The following is a 20,141-nucleotide window of genomic DNA, read 5'->3' as shown; positions in this document are numbered from 1 at the left end:
TTTCTGTTTGCCACATAGTTAAAATAAATAAATAAATAAATAAATATTTATTTCTTAGCCGCACCCTCTCCCGAAGGACTCGGGGCGGCGTACAATGAAACATATGAAATAAATATGTGGACAAAACAAACATATAACAGAGACATATACCGAGACATACACAAGGAGGAGGTCGGCTGATGAATAAAAAACAATTAGAATACAGTGATTAAAAAACCCCTAAATAATTAAATATAATTAAAATACCCAATTAAAAACCCGTCAGGAGCGATATGGTTAGATCAAAGTTGAGCCAGGCCAGCTACTTGGAATAGGTGGGTCTTAAGCTTAATACGAAAGGAGCGGAGGTCAGAGTTATTCCTAATATCCGGAGGGAGGTCATTCCACAGGGCTGGGCCCGCCACAGAGAAGGCTCTACTCCTAGGCGCCGCCCCCCGACACTGTCTAGTGGACGGCACCTGGAGGAGGCCCTCTCTGGCGAGCGGATTGGTCGCAGGGATGTATGGGGCAGAATACGATCCCGCAAGTAACTAGGTCCTGAGCCATGGAGCGCTTTAAAGATTGTTATCAAAACCTTGAAACGCACCCGATAGACCACAGGAAGCCAGTGCAGCTCGCGCAGGAACGGTGTCACATGGGAGTACCTAGTACTCCCCATAATTACCCGCGCGGCTGCGTTCTGGACCAACTGTAGCCTCCGGGTGCATTTCAAGGGAAGCCCCATGTAGAGAGCGTTACAGTAGTCCAAGCGAGACGTCACCAGCGCATGAGTGACTGTGCGTAAGGCGTCCCGGTCCAGTAGGGGGCGCAATTGGCGCACCAGGCGAACCTGGTGGAACGCCCCCCTTGCCACGGCTGTCACATGGTCATCCATGGACAGCCGGGCATCCAGGAGGACGCCCAAATTGCGCGCCCGCTCCATGGGGGCAAGTTGAATGCCCCCAATGGCCAATGATGGAGTTAATTGGCTGAACCGGGGAGCCGGTACCCACAGCCACTCCGTCTTGGAGGGGTTGAGCTTGAGTCGGTTGTCATCCATCCAGATCCGTACGGCTTCCACACACCGGGACATCACTTCGATGGCCTCGTTGGGGTGGTTCGGGGTGGAAAAGTACAGCTGAGTATCATCAGCGTACAGGTGGTATCCCACCCCGAAACCATGGATGATCTCACCCAGCGGCTTCATATATGTGTTGAACAGGAGTGGCGAGAGGACCGACCCCTGTGGCACCCCACAAGTAAGGGGGCGTAGGGTCGACCTCTCTTCTCCTGCCAACACACGCTGCGTCCGGCCAGAAAGGTAGGAGCCGAACCACCGCAAAACGGTGCCCCGGACCCCCAACCCCTCCAGCCGGCGCAGCAGGATACCATGGTCGATGGTATCAAAAGCCGCCGAGAGGTCTAATAGGACCAGGATAGAGGAACAACCTCTATCTCTGGCCCTCCAGAGATCATCCACCAACGCGACCAAGGCCGTCTCCGTGCTGTGCCCAGGGCGGAAGCCGGACTGGCGCGGGTCTAGATAATCATTTTCCTCCAGATGACGTGGAAACTGGTAGGCCACCACACTCTCTACAACCTTCGCCAAAAAGAGAAGGTTGGAGACAGGACGATAATTGGCCAGCTCCAAAGGGTCCAGGGAAGGCTTCTTGAGCAAGGGTCTCAACCACCGCCTCTTTCAAGGCGGCCAGGAGAGACCCCTCGCTCAACGAAGCATTCACTAGGCCCAGGAGCCAGTCTCGTGTAACCTCCCAGGATGCCAGTACAAGCCAGGAGGGGCACGGGTCCAATAAACATGTGGTGGGTCGCAGTCGTCCACGCATTCTGTCCAAATCCTCGATGGCAACCAAGTCAAACTCCTCCCAGATCGATTCCTCAAGACTCGCCATGGACGTCTCCATTGGACCACTGACAGGGACCCAATCCCTCCGGATTTGAGCGATTTTATCCTGCAGATATTTACCAAATTCCTCTGCCCTGCCCTGTAGAGGGGCCTCCCGCGGCCTCTGAAACAAGAGGGAGCGGGACACCCGAAACAGGGCGGCAGGGCGGTTCTCCGCGGATGCAATGAGAGTGGCACAATATTGGCGTTTGGCCACTCTCAATGCCACAAGGTACATCCTTAAATGGGCTCGTGCCTGTGTTCGATCAAATTCGGAGCGAGAGGATCTCCAATGACTCTCTAGACGTCTCTTGCGGCATTTCATCACCCTTAGTTCCTCGGTAAACCAAGGGGCCAGGGTGGATCGTTGCCGCCGGAGAGGCCGCAAAGGCGCCACCCGGTTCAAGGCCCCGGTAGTCGCATTATTCCACGCGACCACCAGGTCCTCTACCCGGGGGCGGGTCAAGGTTACAGGAGGTGGCCCAAGCTCCGTCTGGAACCTATCAGGTTCCATCAGGCGCCTGGGGCGGAACCATCTGGTACTTTCCGGTTCCGCCTCCCCGCAGCGGGAGGTAGCACCAGGGAAGTCAAGACGAAGGAGTGAGTGATCTGACCATGACAGGGGAGTGATGGTTAAGTCCCCTCCTCCCAGATCACTCAGCCACTGGCCAGAGACAAAAACAAGGTCCAGAGTGTGTCCTCCCTCATGTGTCGGGCCCTGAATCATTTGAGTCAGGTCCATGGCTGTCATGGAAGCCATGAACTCCCGAACCCCCTCTGATGCTTCTCCCATCGATGGCAGGTTAAAATCCCCCATCACTAAAAGTTTGGGGGTCTCAACCGTCACCGATGCGATCAGCTCGAGGAGTTCGGGCAGGGCCGCTGATGTATAGCGAGGAGCCAGGTATACTATCAGCAGGCCCAACTGTCTCCCAGGGCCCCATTTCACAACAAGGGATTCACATCCGGACGTCTGTGGCACAGTAGACTCCCTCGGCTCTAAGTCCTCCCGAATAATTACTGCCACCCCACCGCCCCTTCCCTGGGCCCGGGGCTGGTGAAATGCTCGGTAGCCTGGTGGGCACATTTCCACGAGGGGAAGACCTCCCTCGTGGCCCAACCAGGTCTCCGTTATTCCCGCGAGGTCCGGCTCCCCCTCTAAAATTAGATCGTGAATGAGGGGGGCCTTGTTAACAACGGACCTCGCATTGCATAACAACAGCCTCAGGCCTTGGGTCTGTAACTCTTGACCACCTAGAACGCGGGGGTTGGTACAAGCGACCGGGTGTAACCAGCAACCACGGTCTCCCAACCGACTGTAAGTTCTTAATCTGTCCTCGTATCTGCCCCTCCCTGCGACCGTTGGAATTAAAGAGCCCTGTATAGGAATGATATCCTCCCCCTCCTCCTCCCTTCCGCTCCTTCTGCTCGCGACCACACCTGGAGGCCCGGCTCTCACATCGCTCCTGATCTGACCCACCCACCCCACAACCCCTGAGCCCCCACCCCTACAAATTTTTAAAAAACAACTAACTAAAAACCCCCTAAGTCTCCGCTTCCTCCATTGCATTTGCTATATGTTCTAAAATAGGACTGAAACATAGAAAGAAGGGAAGCAGAGGCATCATTAGCTGGAGGAAGAAGCCCATTGTACACTCTTATCCTGCTGTTCTTAAATTGGTTCTCTTGTCAACCCTTTGAGGTAGGTGAGATTAGGAAACCAGTCACCCAGAATATTAGGATATTGTAACAGAATATTGGAAATCTGTCAAATACCTTCTCTACATCACCTTATCTATCTATCTATCTATCTATCTATCTATCTATCTATCTATCTATCTATCTATCTATCTATCTATCTACCTACCTACCTACCTACCTACCTACCTACCTACCTACCATTCACACATTATCACAAAATCTCCAGAATCGTAAAGCCTACAAGCTTGAAATTTGGCACGTATGTTCCTCTTGGCTTCTAAGTGCTTCCTAAGAAAGGATTTTTTTAAAACGACCATCAGATTATTAGTATTTCTTATACAGTAATTAACACATTCTGATGGTAAGGAGTTCTACTCCCCCTCCCCACCTGAAAAGAACTCTGTACCAGTTGCTTCACATTCTATTACCTCAGTTCAAACTGGCAGACGTTCCACTCCTTCATTCAGGAGCAGTCTGGGGCTCCTTACAGTAATAAATGTTGGTACTTCACAATAATGTCTACGCCTTCCACCTATAGAACTGCTTCAGGAATCAAGGTGGCAGGAGTGATATTCCCTTATGCGTTTCAATCACCAACCACCACTGAGCCAATGGATTGAACCGAAGTGAATCGGATTTCTCCTGCATTGCCCAATCACATAGTTTCATTGCGAAGCACAGGTATCCAGCTAGTACTTAATATCATCAAGGTGCAGCTGTGTTGCGTTTCTTTCTCACACTTTATAATTTTCTAGGACTTAGATATATTTTTTGTAATGGCTTGAAATTGGCCCCTCCCACTTTCTCTGAGTAAAACATTCCATCAAATTTCCTAAGCTTTTTTTCACCCAAGAACGAGGAGTTTTTATCACTTCTATTTGCCTAATGAACTAGGGCAGGCTTAGTGTATGAACTATTAATGGTTCTATTTTATGTTATACTAATCTGGAATATATTTGAACACCATCATGGAGAATTTACTTCTGGAAAACCATTGGAACATCTCTGAAATGGAAGATGAGCAGAACGTTCCAGAAATCCTTGAAACATTCCATCTTTGCAAATAAATGTGCAAACATATGTGTGGCAAAAACTGCCTTAATAATGCCCTTGAAGTACAGGGAGGATTGCAGAGGAGTCGGTGTTCTTATGGGGTCCATGCAGTGTCAGAATTTAACCTCATCTTGAACTGGGGCCGGGAGACATCTAGCAGCCCTTGAAAGTGTTTCAGCTGGAGAACAATGTGAAACTTTAGATAGGCATTCTTTATCCTTCGCCGTCATGATGCCACATCCTAGTCTAGCTGCAGTGTCTGGACTGTCTGCAAGAGACATCCCATGAAAAGCGTACTGCGATAATTTATTCTTGAGGTTACTGATCCATGAGCTATTGAAACAGATCTCTCTCCTCCAGATAAAGATGAACACGACAAAGCTGAAGCGATAAAAAGCCCTTCTTCCTATCAATGTTATAGGATTGCCCTGAGAAACTCCATTTAGAAGAGGCACATCTTGTTCAGCCCCTGGAATCTGAATTGAGGTTCAGCTTACATCCAGTTTTTTAAGGTTTAGAGTGTAGCATAGATCATGGACACAGCAAATCCTGAGCTTACAGAAAAAGAGAACTCTACCTAAGTGGTATCTACTTATTGGTGATATCTTCCTCCAAACCTATCCATTGTTCTTCTCAGTGGCCCCGTATGGAAGACAAGACCTTGGGAGACTGCCTAGCTTGTTCTAATCTAAGTAATCAAGCAGAGGTTTCTCACTATCAATAGCAAACAATCTCCAAGCCCATTGATTTCCTAACGATAGATCTGCAGAATTCTGTGAATGGTTACAGTCTTTTCTCCTCAGTAAGGAAGAGCTGCTCCCATTCCCACTTTCCTCAGTCAAAGCTCAATGATTCAACATAAGTCATTCCTGGATGTAAAATTATATTCTGGTTCTTTGTTACTTGACATCTTGGCCATGTACAGGTATCTGTTAAATTTATTCACCACAGAACGGAATGGAAAAGAACAAAAAGAGTTCTCTTGAGGAAAAGTCTGCTTATATAATGTTGATTGCAATAATTATTAATATATTCTAATTTAATGTTATAATAGGTGTCACAGAGGTACCGGATGGTCCACTTCCAATGGAGCTGGAGCGGTGCAGGTCCCCCACAGCTTCAGGTAATTATTATTTGGGGCCTAGTTGGCTTTAGATTTAAGCATCTCAGAATTTCAATTTGAACTTGCTGCCTTAGAAAAATGAAATCTAGTCAGAACATGCTGAATTACAAATAGTTCCTTAGAAATAGTTTTCATTTTGGACTCGTGTATAAAACTTGCAGATTTGTTTACCACCATGTCTCTCAAAGTGTTTCAAACCCATTCCCTCTTCTACCAACAGAACTAAATCATCAGCTCTAACCTTTTGGGAATTGGATTATATTAGTTCCTGAGGGAGACGTGAAAGAGAGCCCACGAAAGCTGATTTAATAAGGCAAATCATTCATAAGGGAAACACATGTGATGCCAGTCACACGCATACCATGAGACAAGGGCAAAAGAGATGTAAAGCACAGGGCATAGGAAGGGTGGGAAGTCAACTTCTGACCTCTATTTTCTGAAAGTTTTCTTAGACTGAACTGTGGTGGCGCAGTGGTTAGAGTGCAGTACTGCAGGCTACTTCTGCTGACTGCCGGCTGCCTGCAATTTGGCAGTTCGAATCTCACCAGGCTCAAGGTTGACTCAGCCTTCCATCCTTCCGAGGTGTGTAAAGTGTAGACCCAGATTGTTGGGGGCAATAGGCTGACTCTGTAAACTGCTTAGAGAGGGCTGTAAAGCACTGTAAAGCGGTATATAAGTCTAAGTGCTATTGCTATTGCTAGACACGCAAATATCTAAGCAGGGCAATCTATTCTTTGTGCCAAGACATTTGTATTAGCTTTTTATTAAAATTAATCTTACTTTTATCTTCCTGGAGCCATTTATAAAGGTAGAAAGGCATAATTACTGGGAATTGCAAGAATAGACAAAATTAAGTTTTTCTTTGCCTAAATGTTATTCCCAAAACTCTGCTTTAAAGAGTAATTTATCTCTCTTTTTCAAACAAACAGTTGATGTGAGGAGTCATGCTGGAGCAGGGACTGTGAAATGGAGAACAGTTTTAATTTTTTCTGCCTTCCACAGGGCTGACTGTAGCCAGGCCTTATTATGCCCATGTAGTTTGCAATAAGAGGAGATTTCCAGTGCAACATGTTGTATTGAGTGGACTAGCTTCAAATGCCAGTCTACCCAGTTTAAAATGAGAAGTGTACACAGTTGGGTCAATCTTCAAAGGTTTCTTTAGGGGCATCATGAAAATAAATAGTTAAAACCAATATGATTTGGTATTTTGGGTAAGAATTATTGGAAATTAGAAATAAAGGCATTGTGCCTTTAAAATGTTGGATATATTTCATGGTTTCCATATATAAATGTAAACAGATACCTATTTGCATAATTAAACTTATTTTTCTCTCACCACCACCACCCATTGCAACCCTGGGGTTTTCTAGTCTGGTCTTACATTTTGAGGACAAGTTAGGGGAATTGGAGAATCCTTCACTTCTACTTCTATTGATTGTTAATAGAAGCAACTCCAGCAGCAAAACATTGCACTGGGTTATAATACAGTGGTACCTTGGTACTCAATTGTTAATTGGTTCCAGAAGGCGTGATGAGTAGCAAAAATGATGAGTACCAAACAATTTTTTCCCATAAAGAATAATGTAGTGAGTCAAAAGGCACCCGTGAAAATCTGCAAATATGTGTGTGTGTGTGTGTGTGTGTGTTGTATTTCTGCTGATAAATAAATAAAGGTATAGATCTATTTCAAGCTATTTAGCTCTCATCAGCTAGCCAAACCCTTACTGGGAATTGAACTCCCTCCCATATTTGGGCATACCAGGGGTTGTAACACAAATACACACACACACACACACACACACACACACACACACGCAGGTCTTGGCGTATTTGGGTCTTTTCTCATGTAAGATTGACAGTATCTTGGCGACGTTTCGACAAGGTCACACTCGTCATCTTCAGGCTGATGCCTTTGGCTTCATGTTTGTGCAAGCAAAGCGTGATCGGAGCTTCCGTTTTTCTATAAATATTCTATAAATATAAATATAAATATTCTATAAATATTTATAGAAAAACAGCAGCTCCGATCACGCTTTGCTCACACAAACATGAAGCCAAAGGCATCAGCCTAAAGATGACGAGTGTGACCTCATCGAAACGTCGCCAAGATACTGTCAATCTTATATGGGAAAAGACCCAAATACACTAAGACCTGCATACCTATACCTGTGAAAATCTACGAATATATATATATATACATATATATATGTATGTATGTATGTATGTATGTATGTATGTATGTATGTATGTATGTATGTATGCATGCATGCATTTGTGTTACAACCCCTGGTATGCCCAAATATGGGAGAGAACTCACTACTCCCCCTTTCTGTCTATCGGCTCACTGCAGGAGACCATCCAGGCAGAAAACCATATTTTTAATGTTGCCTTTTTATATTTGTGTTGTATTTGTGCTGATAAATAAATAAAGGGAGACTAGTATAGATCTATTTCAAGCTATTTAGCTCTCATCAGCTAGCCATACCCTTAGATAGACAGAAAGGGGGAGTAGTGAGTTCCCTCCCATATTTGGGCATACCAGTGGTTGTAACACAAATACATACCTATTTCCCTGGCTCAGCTGATAAGGAGGAGAGCCTGTGGCTTAGTGGCTAATACATCTGCCTAATATGTAATACAGCCCAGGTTCGAATCCCAGTAAGGGTATGGCTAGCTGATGAGAGCTAAATAGCTTGAAATAGATCTATACTAGTTTCCCTTTATTTATTTATCAGCACAAATACAACACACACACACAAACACACACATATATATGCTGGTCTTGTTGTATTCGGGTCTTTTTCCATGTAAGATTGAGATTGTTTTAGCAATGTTTCGGCGAGGTCTCACTCGCCATCTTCAGGCTGGGTTTTGGGCTTAAAGCGTAGTCGGAGCTGCCGTCTTTCTATAAATCTTGATGGGGGTGTGTGGAGTGCTGGCTTTGTTTCAGTAAGTGGAATGATTGGTTGTGGTTGTATCATGATTGGTAGATTGGTGCTGTCTGTGTGTCCATTGTTGTTTCGTGTTGTAACGGCCTGGGTGGTGGGTGGGGTTCATTTGTTGACTAGGGCTGGTTTCCAGATGTCTGGTAGGCGGGAGGTATCATCATGTTTATTCATGTTGTGGGGATGTTTCTCTATTTCGATAGCATCCATAATTATTCTTTTGTTGAAGTGCTCAGTTTTGGAGATTAACCTGGTTCCTTCAAAATTAATTTCATGTCCTGTAGCTTTAAGGTGCTGGAAAAGGGAGGAAGTTTTTTTCTTTTTTTTCTTACTGCATTCTTGTGTTCTGCGATGCTTGCATTTATTCTCCTGTTCGTTTGTCCTATGTATGTTACAGGGCAGATTTTGCATGGTATTTCGTATACTCCTTGGTTTTCTAGCTGGATTTTGTCTTTGGGGTTTCTTAAGATGTTGGCTATTTTTGGTCAGTGTTGAAGGCTGTCTTGATATTGTCTTTGTGGAGAATTTTGCTGATTTTATCTGTGGTGCCTTTGATGTAAGGGAAGAGGGCGATGCCGATGTCCTGTTCTGTGTCTCAGTTTTTGGGGGGGGAGTCTCCCTTTGGATTGGTTTGGTAATTGTTTTTCTTTGGAATCTGTTGGAGGTTAATACATTTGTGAGAGTGTGTAATTCAGTTTTCAGGTGGTCTTTGTCAGCTAGGCGTTTGGTTTTGGAGATGAGGATCTTGGCTACAGAGTTGATCTATGCAGGGTGGTGATGGGATTGTGCGTTTAAGTAGCGGTTGGTGTTTTTTTTTTTTTCGGTAGATGGTGTGTCCTAGGGAGCCATTGGGTTTTTTGTAGATTAGGATATCTAGAAAGGGAAGTTGTTTGTTTGCTTCTATTTCCATGGTGAATTGTATTTTGGGGTGTAGGCTGTTGAGATATGTGAGGAAGTTGTCCAGTTTTTCTTTCCCATGTGGTCAAATCACGAAAGTGTCATCAACATATCTAAGCCAGAGTTTGGGTCTGTGTTCAGATTTATCTAAGGCGTTAGTTTCAAAATGTTCCATGTATAAGTTTGTGATGACGGGTGAGAGGGGTGATCCCATGGGTGCTCCTTCTATCTGTTTGTATCTTTGTCCATTATGGATGAAGTATGTGTTGGTTAGGCAGTGGTTGGTCAGGTCCAGGATGTGTTTAGGAGGGTTCTGTTTGTTCTGGATAGCTGTCAAGGCTTCTTTTATAGGCACTTGGGTGACGAGGGATATGACATCGAAACTCATGAGTAGGTCGCTGGGTTGTAGGTTTTGTTTCTTTATTGTTTCTATGAAGTGGAGTGAGTTTTGTACATGTGAGGTGATGGATTCTGTGTAGGGTTGGAGTTGTTTGGTGAGGAATTCTGTAAAGGTGAGCCTTTGGAGCTGACTATGGGTCTGAGTGGTGTTCCTTCTTTGTGTATCTTGGGGAAGCCATAGAGTTTGGGGCATCTGGAAGATTCTCTCTGGGGATGATTCTTTGCTGGATCTCTTCACTGCTGGGAGAGGCTTTTATTTTGGATTTGGTGGTTTTTTCCAGGTAGGTGGTGGGGACTGTGTTTAGAGCAGTGGTTCCCAAAGTGGGTGGCACCGCCCCCTGAGGGGCAGTGAGATGGCTTAGGGGGGCGCTAAGAGGCAAGGGGGCAGCAGGGGGGGCGCTAAGAGGCAAGAGAGGCGGCAGAGGAGTGCTGGAGGTGGCCTCCTCTAGCGAGCCATTTAGAACTAGTGTGCTCACTCACACCCACTCATCTGGAAGCTGCTCGATCGCTCGCTCCCCCTGCCAGACCGCACTATGCTAGCCCTGCCTACCGCTCACTGATTGGCTGGCTCACCAATCACCCTGCCCGCCTCTAAGAGCCCTATCTAAACCCAATTACCTTTTTTTCTGCTTGGCTTTCTATAGATAGGGCTCTTAGAGGCGGGCGGGGCGATTGGTGAGCCAGCCAATCAGTTGGCGGTGGGCAGGGCTAGCATAGTGCAGATGGGCGGGGGAGCGAGCGATCAAAGGGAGGCCCCTTCGCCTTCCTTCGCTTCCACTTTGTCTTGATGAGGTCGCCGCAGCTTCTGGGCGCGGACGGACGGAGGTAGCCAGAGCAGCAGGGCAGCCCGGGTGGGCGGGCGAACGAGCGAGCTGCCTGATCCTCCATTGCTCGCCTGGGGCCGCTCTGACTACCTCCATCCATCTGCGCCCGGCAGTTGCAGCGACCTCATCAAGACAAAGTGGGAGTGAAGGGAGGCGAAAGGGCCTCAGTGCCCTGCCTGAACCTCCTTCGCTCACTTGCTATTTTACCTGCATGGGGTGCCTTGGCAGAAGCTCTTTGCTGGCAGCCAGACCTCCCCTCCCCGGGGCGATGGGTGGTAGTTTGCCCGGTACGGCCAGCACCTTGGAGGTAAGCTCCTGCCGCCGTCCCCACCCCCGCACCCATGCAGCCCTGCATTTTGGTCCCATTCGCATCTCCCTTAGGATTCAGCAGCCTTGCAAGGATCCCTGGCTTGCTTATAGCGACATAAGCAAGCCAGGGATCCTTGCAAGGCTGCTGAATCCTAAGGGAGATGCGAATGGGACCAAAATTTGAAAAACAGATGAAATTCTTTCTGGAGACCAGAAGCAAACACACACACACACACACACACACAGCAAAAGTGTCTGGTTTTGAATATAATCCTCCCTAGTGCTTTGGGAAAAAATAGAGGAACATTTGGATATACATTTTGAATTAACTTGGGAAGAAAATTGCTAAAATCCCTTAAGGATTCATGCAGTAGCATTTCTTGTTGAATTAGCAGAGTAATATTTACAACAGCCAGCTAAGATAGTTTTATCTGTCTTATAATGTGCGTGGGTAGAGGACTTAGGCATAAGTGCAATGTTTGCCTGTGATTAGATGATAAATTCACAGTTTATACATTTGAATTAGATGTTTTTCAATTCATGTTTAACCTATACTTGATATACTTGTATTCAATACATAAGACAAATGGAAGTCAATGGAAGAGATAGGAAACTGCATTAGTGATATATATGTCAATGCGTTGATTTGTACTAAAAATGTTTAGCTTAAAGAAGTTATAAGGAATCACAAATATGAGTGTGGAAAATGTAATATAGTTGTGGGTGACCCTTTGCATGAGTTGTATTGGGAAAAATTTAAAATAATAATAATAATAATAATAATAATAATAATAATAATAATAATAATAATAATAATAATAATAATAATAATAATAATTGGATCATAAAATGCTTAGAAACAACTGGCATTAGTAAAAATATTACATCCTTCACTGAAAAGGCGATGAAACAATGGAGAACTGAGTTGGCAGTAGGGAATGAGAACTATGGAATGGTTAATATCAAGCGAGGAATTTTCCAGGGTGATTCACTTTCACCTCTTCTCTTCATCATTGCGATGATCCCACTATCAGTAATCTTAAAAAAAATGAAATTAGGCTACCAAACAGCCAAAGAAGCTGAAAAAATTTCACATTTATTATATATGGATGATTTGAAACTCTATGGAAAGTCAGAAATAGAAATCCAATCACTGACAAACACTGTCCGAGTATTCAGCACCGATATTTCAATGCAGTTTGGCATGGAAAAATGTGCCACTGTATCCATAAAAAGGGGCAAAATCACTACATGTGAGGGAATTGAAATGCCCAATGGCCAACTAATTAAATGCAACGAAAATGAAGCCTACAAATACTTAGGCATTTTGCAGTTGGATAACATCAAACATGGACAAGTAAAAAATATTGTCAGGAGAGAGTACACCAACAGAGTTAGGAAAATTTTGAAATCTAAATTAAATGGTGGAAATACAATCAAGGCCATAAATACCTGGGCAATACCAGTTATAAGATACACAGCTGGTATAGTTAACTGGACACAAGCTGATTTGGACATTTTGGACCGAAAAACAAGGAAACTAATGACAATGCACTACAGTTTACATCCACGTGGTGACACTGATAGACTATACCTGCCCCGAAAATCAGGTGGCAGAGGATTATTACAAGTGAAGCAAATAGTTGAAGAAGAAAAACATGCACTAGCTGATTATTTAAAAGAAAGTCAAGAACATCTATTAATCGAAGTAAAGAACAAAAATCTACTGAAGGCCCAACAGACGAAACAAGAATACAGAAAAGATGTGATAAAATCAAGAATGGAGAGTTGGCAGAACAAAGCCTTACATGGTCAATTTCTGGAAAAAATAAAAGATAAAGTGGACAGTGAAAAAACTTGGTTATGGTTAACAACAGGTACATTAAAGAAAGAAACAGAGTCACTAATCCTGGCTGCGCAAGAACAAGCTATCCGAACAAATGCCATTAAGGCCAAAATCGAAAAATCCTCTGATGATGCCAAATGCAGACTCTGCAAAGAAGTTGATGAAACTGTTGACCACATACTCAGCTGCTGTAAAAAAATCGCGCAGACTGATTATAAATTGCGGCACAATTCAGTAGCACAAATGATCCACTGGAATTTGTGCAAAAATTATAATATTAAAACAACAACAAACTGGTGGGAACATAAGCCTGAAAAAGTCACCGAAAATCAGATGGTCAAGATCCTGTGGGATTTTCGTATACAAACAGACAAAGTACTAGCGCATAACACACCAGACATCACACTGGTTGAGAAAAAGAAGGTTACAATCATAGACATCGCAATACCAGGTGATAGCAGAGTTGAGGAGAAGGAACATGAAAAAGTCGCGAAATACCAGGACTTAAAAATTGAAATCCAACGATTATGGCACAAACCAGCAGTGGTAATTCCAGTGGTAATCGGCACACTGGGTGCTATTCCAAAAGCACTGGAATTACATTTAAAACAGTTAAAACTTGACAAAATCACCATCAGTCAAATGCAAAAAGCTGCACTGCTTGGATCTGCACGTATATTACGAAAATACGTTACGACGTCCTAGGCCCCTGGGTGGGGCCCGACTAGTAATCAATGCCAAATCCGGCGAATCAACTGGCCGCTGTGATACAATCGTATAATAATAATAATAATAATAATAATAATAATAATAATAATAATAATAATAATAATAATAATAATAATAATAATAATAATAATAATAATAATAATAATAATAATAATTTAAAAAAGAAAATGATTCCCCAAAGAGGTAAAAGGCTACATTTTGCTAGAGTTATTCTTTGCTTCCAAACTGTTGAGGAAGGGGATTGGACTCCATTGTCTATATTTCCCTTTCCATCCCCTTGGTTCTTTAGTGAAAATTATGACCCAAGAACATATAGATCTGTTAAAATGTTCCCATTCTCACTTTCCATATTGGGAATCCCTAGGTACCATGCAATAATCTCATCAAATAATTCAAGCAAATGTTGGTGACATTGAGCTGAAGCCAAAGTTCAAGAAATCGTACCAAGAGTTTTGGTTACAGAAAGAAATTTCTGATCGCTATCCTGCACTATGGACAGTGGTTAAGAAGCTCCTTGTTGCATTTCCAACATCATATTTGGTGGAACATGGCTTCAATGTGGTCATCCAACTTCTCTCCAAGCAAAGAAATTGACTCCTGATTACTGAACGTGGTGATTTAAGACTCCTGCTAAGTGACTTAAAACCAGACATTGGGAAACTGGTATCACTTTATCAAGCCCATCCATCACATTAAGAATTTACTGAACAGTGAAGTAGTTACTAAATTTTACTATGTTACTAGTTACTAAGGTACTAAGATAAATGACTATCAGACTTTGAAAACCTGCTTTCACTGGATCATGTTCAACAATTTTGTTGAATTAACATTAACTACAAAGGTTTTTAAATTGGATTTTGAATAAATGTGCAATTAGTTGTTACAGTTTTGAATTTTACTGTTACTATCTTCCATTGTGCAAACCGCCCAGTCACATGACCCCCAGCCACGCCCATCAAGCCACGCCCACAGAACCAGTTGTAAAAAAAATTGAATTCCACCATTGGGTGGGGGACACTGAGAATCAGTTTGTAGCACCAAGGGGGCGGTGGACTGAAAAAGTTTGGGAACCACTGGTTTAGAGGTTTGTAAGCGGGGTCTTGGAGTAGGTTGGATAGTTTGGCTTGGTAATCAGATGTGTTCATCACCACTGTGGCATTACCTTTGTCTGCTTGGAGAATGATTATGTTGTTGTCTTTCCTCAGTTTGGTGAGTGCTATTTCTTCTTCTTGCTGTAAGTTGCTTCTGGGTGGATTACTAGAGCAAAGGACATTGCTGACTGCAAGTCTGATTTTATTGGCTTCATCTGGGTTGATTTTGGTGAGTGTAGCTTCAACTCCGCATATGATGTCTTCAGTGGGGATGCGCTTAGGGGCGACTGCACAGGAAAAGACCTGAATACAACAACACCAGCATACGTACACCCGTGAAAATCTACGGAAACAAATATCTTACCTCTACGGGGAGGAAACTTTCCTGCTCACCAGATCCTATGAGAAACTTGAAGTCCGAAGAGCCACCATCTTATGTGACCTCACATTCCTACGCAACTGCCGAGACAAAAGCCCGATCCCCACATGCTTCAAACTAAAATTCCATTCTAAAACCTCAGCCACTGAAAGGATCCTGAAAAGAACTGAATTAGTCCTAATCAGAAATGAACTCCACAGGAAAAGATTCCTACTAGACCAAACCAACTGAGACCTACTTACTCTTCACCTCAAACTCAGCAACAAAATCCACCCAGCACTCTGGGACAAATCCAAACAACTAGCCCTCTGGAGAGCCGAAAAGAAACCTCCTACCAGACAAACAAACACACCAACAAACTCCACAGACTAGAAAAACAACAGAAGCCCAACCCCCCCCCCACAACAATTCATGAAACAAACAGTACACAACGTATCAGACAGAACCCTCACCATAACTGAAACCAATGTCCTTTCCAGAGGATTCAACTTTGCAGTCGCCCCTAAACGCATCCCCACTGAAGACATCATATGCAGAGTTGAAGCTACATTCACCAAAATCAAAATAAAATATTTGATATATAAAATATTTCATATATCTTTTCTCTCCATTCTATATATAATAACCTTTATATACCTTTAAATCATCTTATATCCATTTCTTATTGTTTATTTGCTACAGTCCATTTTATATTTCTATCTTTAATTCATTTTCCTGTTTTGTAATTATTTTTTGATTTGTTGACCTTTCTTCTTTTCTTCTTTGCTTTTCTGCTTTTCTCTTTCCTCTAGCCATTTATACCATAAGTCCCATACTAAGTAATATTCAGATTCTTCTTTGCCTTTTAATTTTTTCGTAAGCCTATCCCATCTCAGCACATTCCAATATTTTTTAAATTATATTTTCTTCTGTTGGTATGTATTTATTTTTCCAATTTTGCGCAAATAAAATTCTCGCTGTATTGGTTATACGTAATATTAGATTTCTAATACTTTTCTGTTAATTTCCCTTTATAATTTCTAGCAGAAATAATTCTAGTTTTAACTCAATTTGATGTGTGGTGATCTTTTCCAGACAGTTTTTTTTCCCCCAATATTTTTTTGCAGATGTGCATGTCCACCACGCATGATAGTACGTTCCACGTTGTTGATTGCACTTCCAACACAGAAATGAACACTCTGGGAACATTTTCGCAATTCTTGCCATCTGTAGAACATCTTATATATGTTCTCTCTGTATGCCATTGCCATCATTAATTTATAATTTGTTTCCCAAATTTTTTCCCAATCTGCCAATTCTATAGTGTACCCAAAATTTGTCGCCCATGGGACCACCCATCATTTCTTTCACAGTTTCTTCTTCCATTTGGAATCTTCATAAATAATGATATATTTTTTTATTATTATTATTTTGGTTCCCTGTAGAATTTTATCTAACTCTTGTTTTGTCTTTCCATCCCAAATAAAAGCGTGCCAACCCAATTCTAAATTATATCCTTCTAATGTTAGTATTCTCCTATTTTTAAGATTAATCAATTCCTTATCCAGGTGAGAGCTGCTGCTTGATAGTAAAGCTCCCAATCCGGGAGTCCAAAACTTCCTTTTTCTCTACTGTCCTGTAGGAGTTTTAATTTAATTCATGGTTTTTTCCCTAGCGAAATGAGTTGTGCTGTTAATTTAAATCTGTGAAAAAAAATTCCCTAGGCTGATTGGTATCACTTGAAATAGGAACACAATTTTGGGTAGGACATTCATTTTGACTATAGCAATTCTTCCCATTAATGATATTTGCAGTTTCCTCCAATTCTCCAAATCTTTTTTAATTTTCTGGATTATTTTCTCATAATTATCTTTCTTAATTGTTGAACATTTCCCTGTCAACCAAATTCCTAAATATTTTATCTTTTTTACTATCTGCATTCCCATAATTTCCTCTAGTTCTTGCTCTTGTTTTTTGGTAAGACTTTTCGTAATAATCTTTGTTTAATTCTTATTAATTTTAAGTCCCACTACATTGCCAAATTCTTCTATTTTTTGGATTAATTTAGTTCCTGTTTCTAGTGGCTTCTCTAGTATGAATACCATATCGTCTGCAAATGCCTGTGTTTTATATTCCTCCTTTTTTTATTTTTGGTCCCTTTATTTCCTGATTATTTCTAATTTCTATTAATAGAACCTCCAGTGTTAATATAAATAATAAGGGTGAAAGTGGACATCCTTGTCTCACTCCTTTCCAGATTTTAAATTCTTCTGTGGTGTCCCCATTTATTATTACTTTTGCTGTCTGAGCCAAATATATTGTTTCTATCATCTTTATAAAATTATCTCCAAATTTAATCTTTTTTAACTGTATAATAATGAACTGCCAATTTAGATTGTCAAATGCCTTTTGAGCGTTTAAAAAGACCAATGCTGCCTGTTTCCCCGGGTTCTCTTCATAATATTCTACCATGTTTGACCCACAAAATACGGCTTGGGCCATATTATCAGGGGAGGGCTTATTGTTTTGCGGATGCCTGGCAGCTGCTCTTTTGCGAGTGGGCTCCCGAAGAGCCCGGCACAGCCTCAGGGTTGAACGGCTGTGTTGCACTGTGGCAGCAGCGCAACACAGCAGCCATGAAGTGACCACGCTCACTGGTAGCCACCCGGCAAACCCACTTTCCAGCCAGGCACAGCACTATTCACTGACCTAGGGGTATCGCCAAGCCAGTGGCTCCAGTTGACCGTTTGGCACTTGAGAGGGAACAGTTGAGGGCGGCCCAGTTTTCGGCCAGAGTCATTACCACCATCGAGGCCTTTAGAAGGAAATCCACTACCCGCATCTACGATGCCACTTGGACTGCTTTTGTGTCCTGGTGCCATTTCCCACAGGTAGATCCAGTGCAAGTCTCGATACCTCAGGTGCTAGAGTTCCTGCAGGACGGGCTGGACAAGGGGCTTTCCCATAACACCCTCAAGAGGCAGGTTGCAGCATTGGCAACAGTTCTTGGGGGTTGGGTTCCCGTTCCCTAGCACAGGATCCGATTATTAAAAGGTTTCTCCGGGGTGTGGCCAAATTAGGCCCCCTGTGATCCATCGTTTCCCCACTTGGGATCTTCCATCGGTCCTGCAGGCACTGACGGGGGCTCCCTTCAAGCCATTAAGGACTGTGAGCCTGCAGTTCCTCACCCTGAAGGTAGTGTTCTTGGTGGCCATCACGTCCGCCAGGCGTATTTCTGAGATCAATGCACTGTCCTCCAGGGAGGATCTTGAACATTCCATGAGAACAGGGTGGTCCTCAGACTGGACCCTTCATTCTTACCCAAGGTCAATTCCCCGTTCCATAGGGCACAAGAGATAGTCCTGCCAGATTTCTGTCTGGCACCATCCAGGGAGAGGGAACACTCCTGGCATCGACTATATGTGAGGAGGGCGTTGCGTATCTACCTTAAACGTACCTTTCCCCTCCAGAGGTCGGAGGCATTGTTTGTCTCCTTCCAGCCTTCCACCCTTGGGGCTAGGGTATCCTCAGCTACCATTGGTAGATTGATCAGGTCGGCTATTATTTGAGCCTACGAGGCTCGCAGCCTTACGGTGCCAGCTGGAATTATGGCTTACTCCACCAGGAGCGTGGCCACGTCGGCAGCCGATCTTTGCTTTTTCTATGTCTTACTTTAACTCAAATAGTACAAATATGCTTCTCTCACTGTCTTCACTGTTGTCACTGTCTCATCTGGCTCCAATTTCTATTTACTGTCCAAATCACTCCAATGATCCTCTCTTCCACCCTTTTATTCTGTTCTCAAGCTGTTCTGAGCTGTTCTACTGCCATTCTACTGCTACAGGAAATCGCGTGCTTTTCTCTCCTTATCGCCGCCTATCTTGAGCTGTTTGCAGCTCGATTCAAAGCTTTGAAGTTCTAGCTCAAAGCGTTTTTAATAAAGTTTATACCATTTTAGTTGTTTTTAGATGTTATCACCGATACTGTTGTGCGGTTATATTCTCTCCCTCATTTGCGGCTGTCACAACTCAAAATTGGCCATGGACGCCTGTTGTGGCCCAGCAGGTGCCGTTGCTGCTGCCACCAGACTCCGAGAGTGAGGGTCCCTACGAGTCAGCTCCAGAGGAGATGGGGGACCCTGGACAGGCTTCGGACGCTGAGCAGGGATCCGAGAGTCTGGTCGGCCACCAGGAGGCGCCTGAGGCATGGAGCAGCGGTGAGAGCCAGAGGAGGGGGGCTCCCGATGCCATGCCTTGGAGCAGCGGGGAGGAGTCACGAGACAGTGAGTCAGAACTCAGCAGGGAGTTTCTGGACGCTCGTTACCGCCGCGCCCATAAACGCAAGGAGCGTGGGTGTAATTATCGGCGATAAGAGCTCTCAGCTTCTGATCAGGAGGCTCCTCTCCAGGTTATAAAAAGGGTTGACTGTGCATACGCCCTTTGCAGCAGTCAACAGAAGACTTTTGCCAGAAGTTCTAGTCTGGAATTCTAGCAAGCTGGATAGCTGCTTTTGTGTTCTGTTCTTGTGAGTTTTGTCTTGGTGGCTTGCTGCCACGGAACCTTCTGTTTGTTTGTGCAATAAACTTTGTTCCCTTGTACTGTTCCGGAGTGTATTCTGTGTGGGCAACGGAGGAAGGGGGGTCAGAACAGACGCCGATTTCTTCTCTGATGATTCCAAGGAGTTTCTCTCGTCCGGTAGGGAGGTTGCTTGTCTCCTCACCGTCACCCAAGCTTTCCCTCTCTCCTGTTGATCCCTCAGGGTTCAACTTCGTCCTTTTACAGGATCTTCATCACAGAAACTCAAGCGAAGCTAGTGGAGCCACCATTCCCTCGCCTGCTCCGCTGTGATATCACCTCAGGAAGTCTGAAGTTTTTATTCACTTTTCTAAGTGCCTCAGAAAATGTTTAAGTTATAATCCGTTGGACATGCAGTATAATTCAGGAGTTGGAACATTAATCACATGCTTTGGTCTTATCCTATTATT

At 43.7% G+C, this 20,141-nt stretch overlaps 1 protein-coding gene across 3 annotated transcripts in view; it reads left to right on the top strand.

The window, feature by feature from the left end:
• STXBP5L (syntaxin binding protein 5L) overlaps positions 1–20,141 on the top strand; it is a 91,333-nt gene that overhangs the window by 52,411 nt on the left and 18,781 nt on the right. For all 3 annotated transcript variants that reach the window (XR_014174405.1, XM_081941662.1, XM_081941663.1), the window contains exon 19: positions 5,691–5,759. Coding sequence is in view for 2 of the 3 variants with exons in the window: in XM_081941662.1 (XP_081797788.1) it covers positions 5,691–5,759 (69 nt within the window). In the remaining variant the exon portion in view is untranslated. The remainder of the gene's footprint in view (positions 1–5,690; positions 5,760–20,141) is intronic.

This window comes from Natrix helvetica (assembly GCF_964273705.1).
Source record: "Natrix helvetica genome assembly, chromosome: 2".
Lineage (NCBI taxonomy): Eukaryota > Metazoa > Chordata > Lepidosauria > Squamata > Natricidae > Natrix > Natrix helvetica.
The sequence above is the reverse complement of the archived record's forward strand: the minus strand, read 5'-3'. Positions and strand labels throughout refer to the sequence as shown.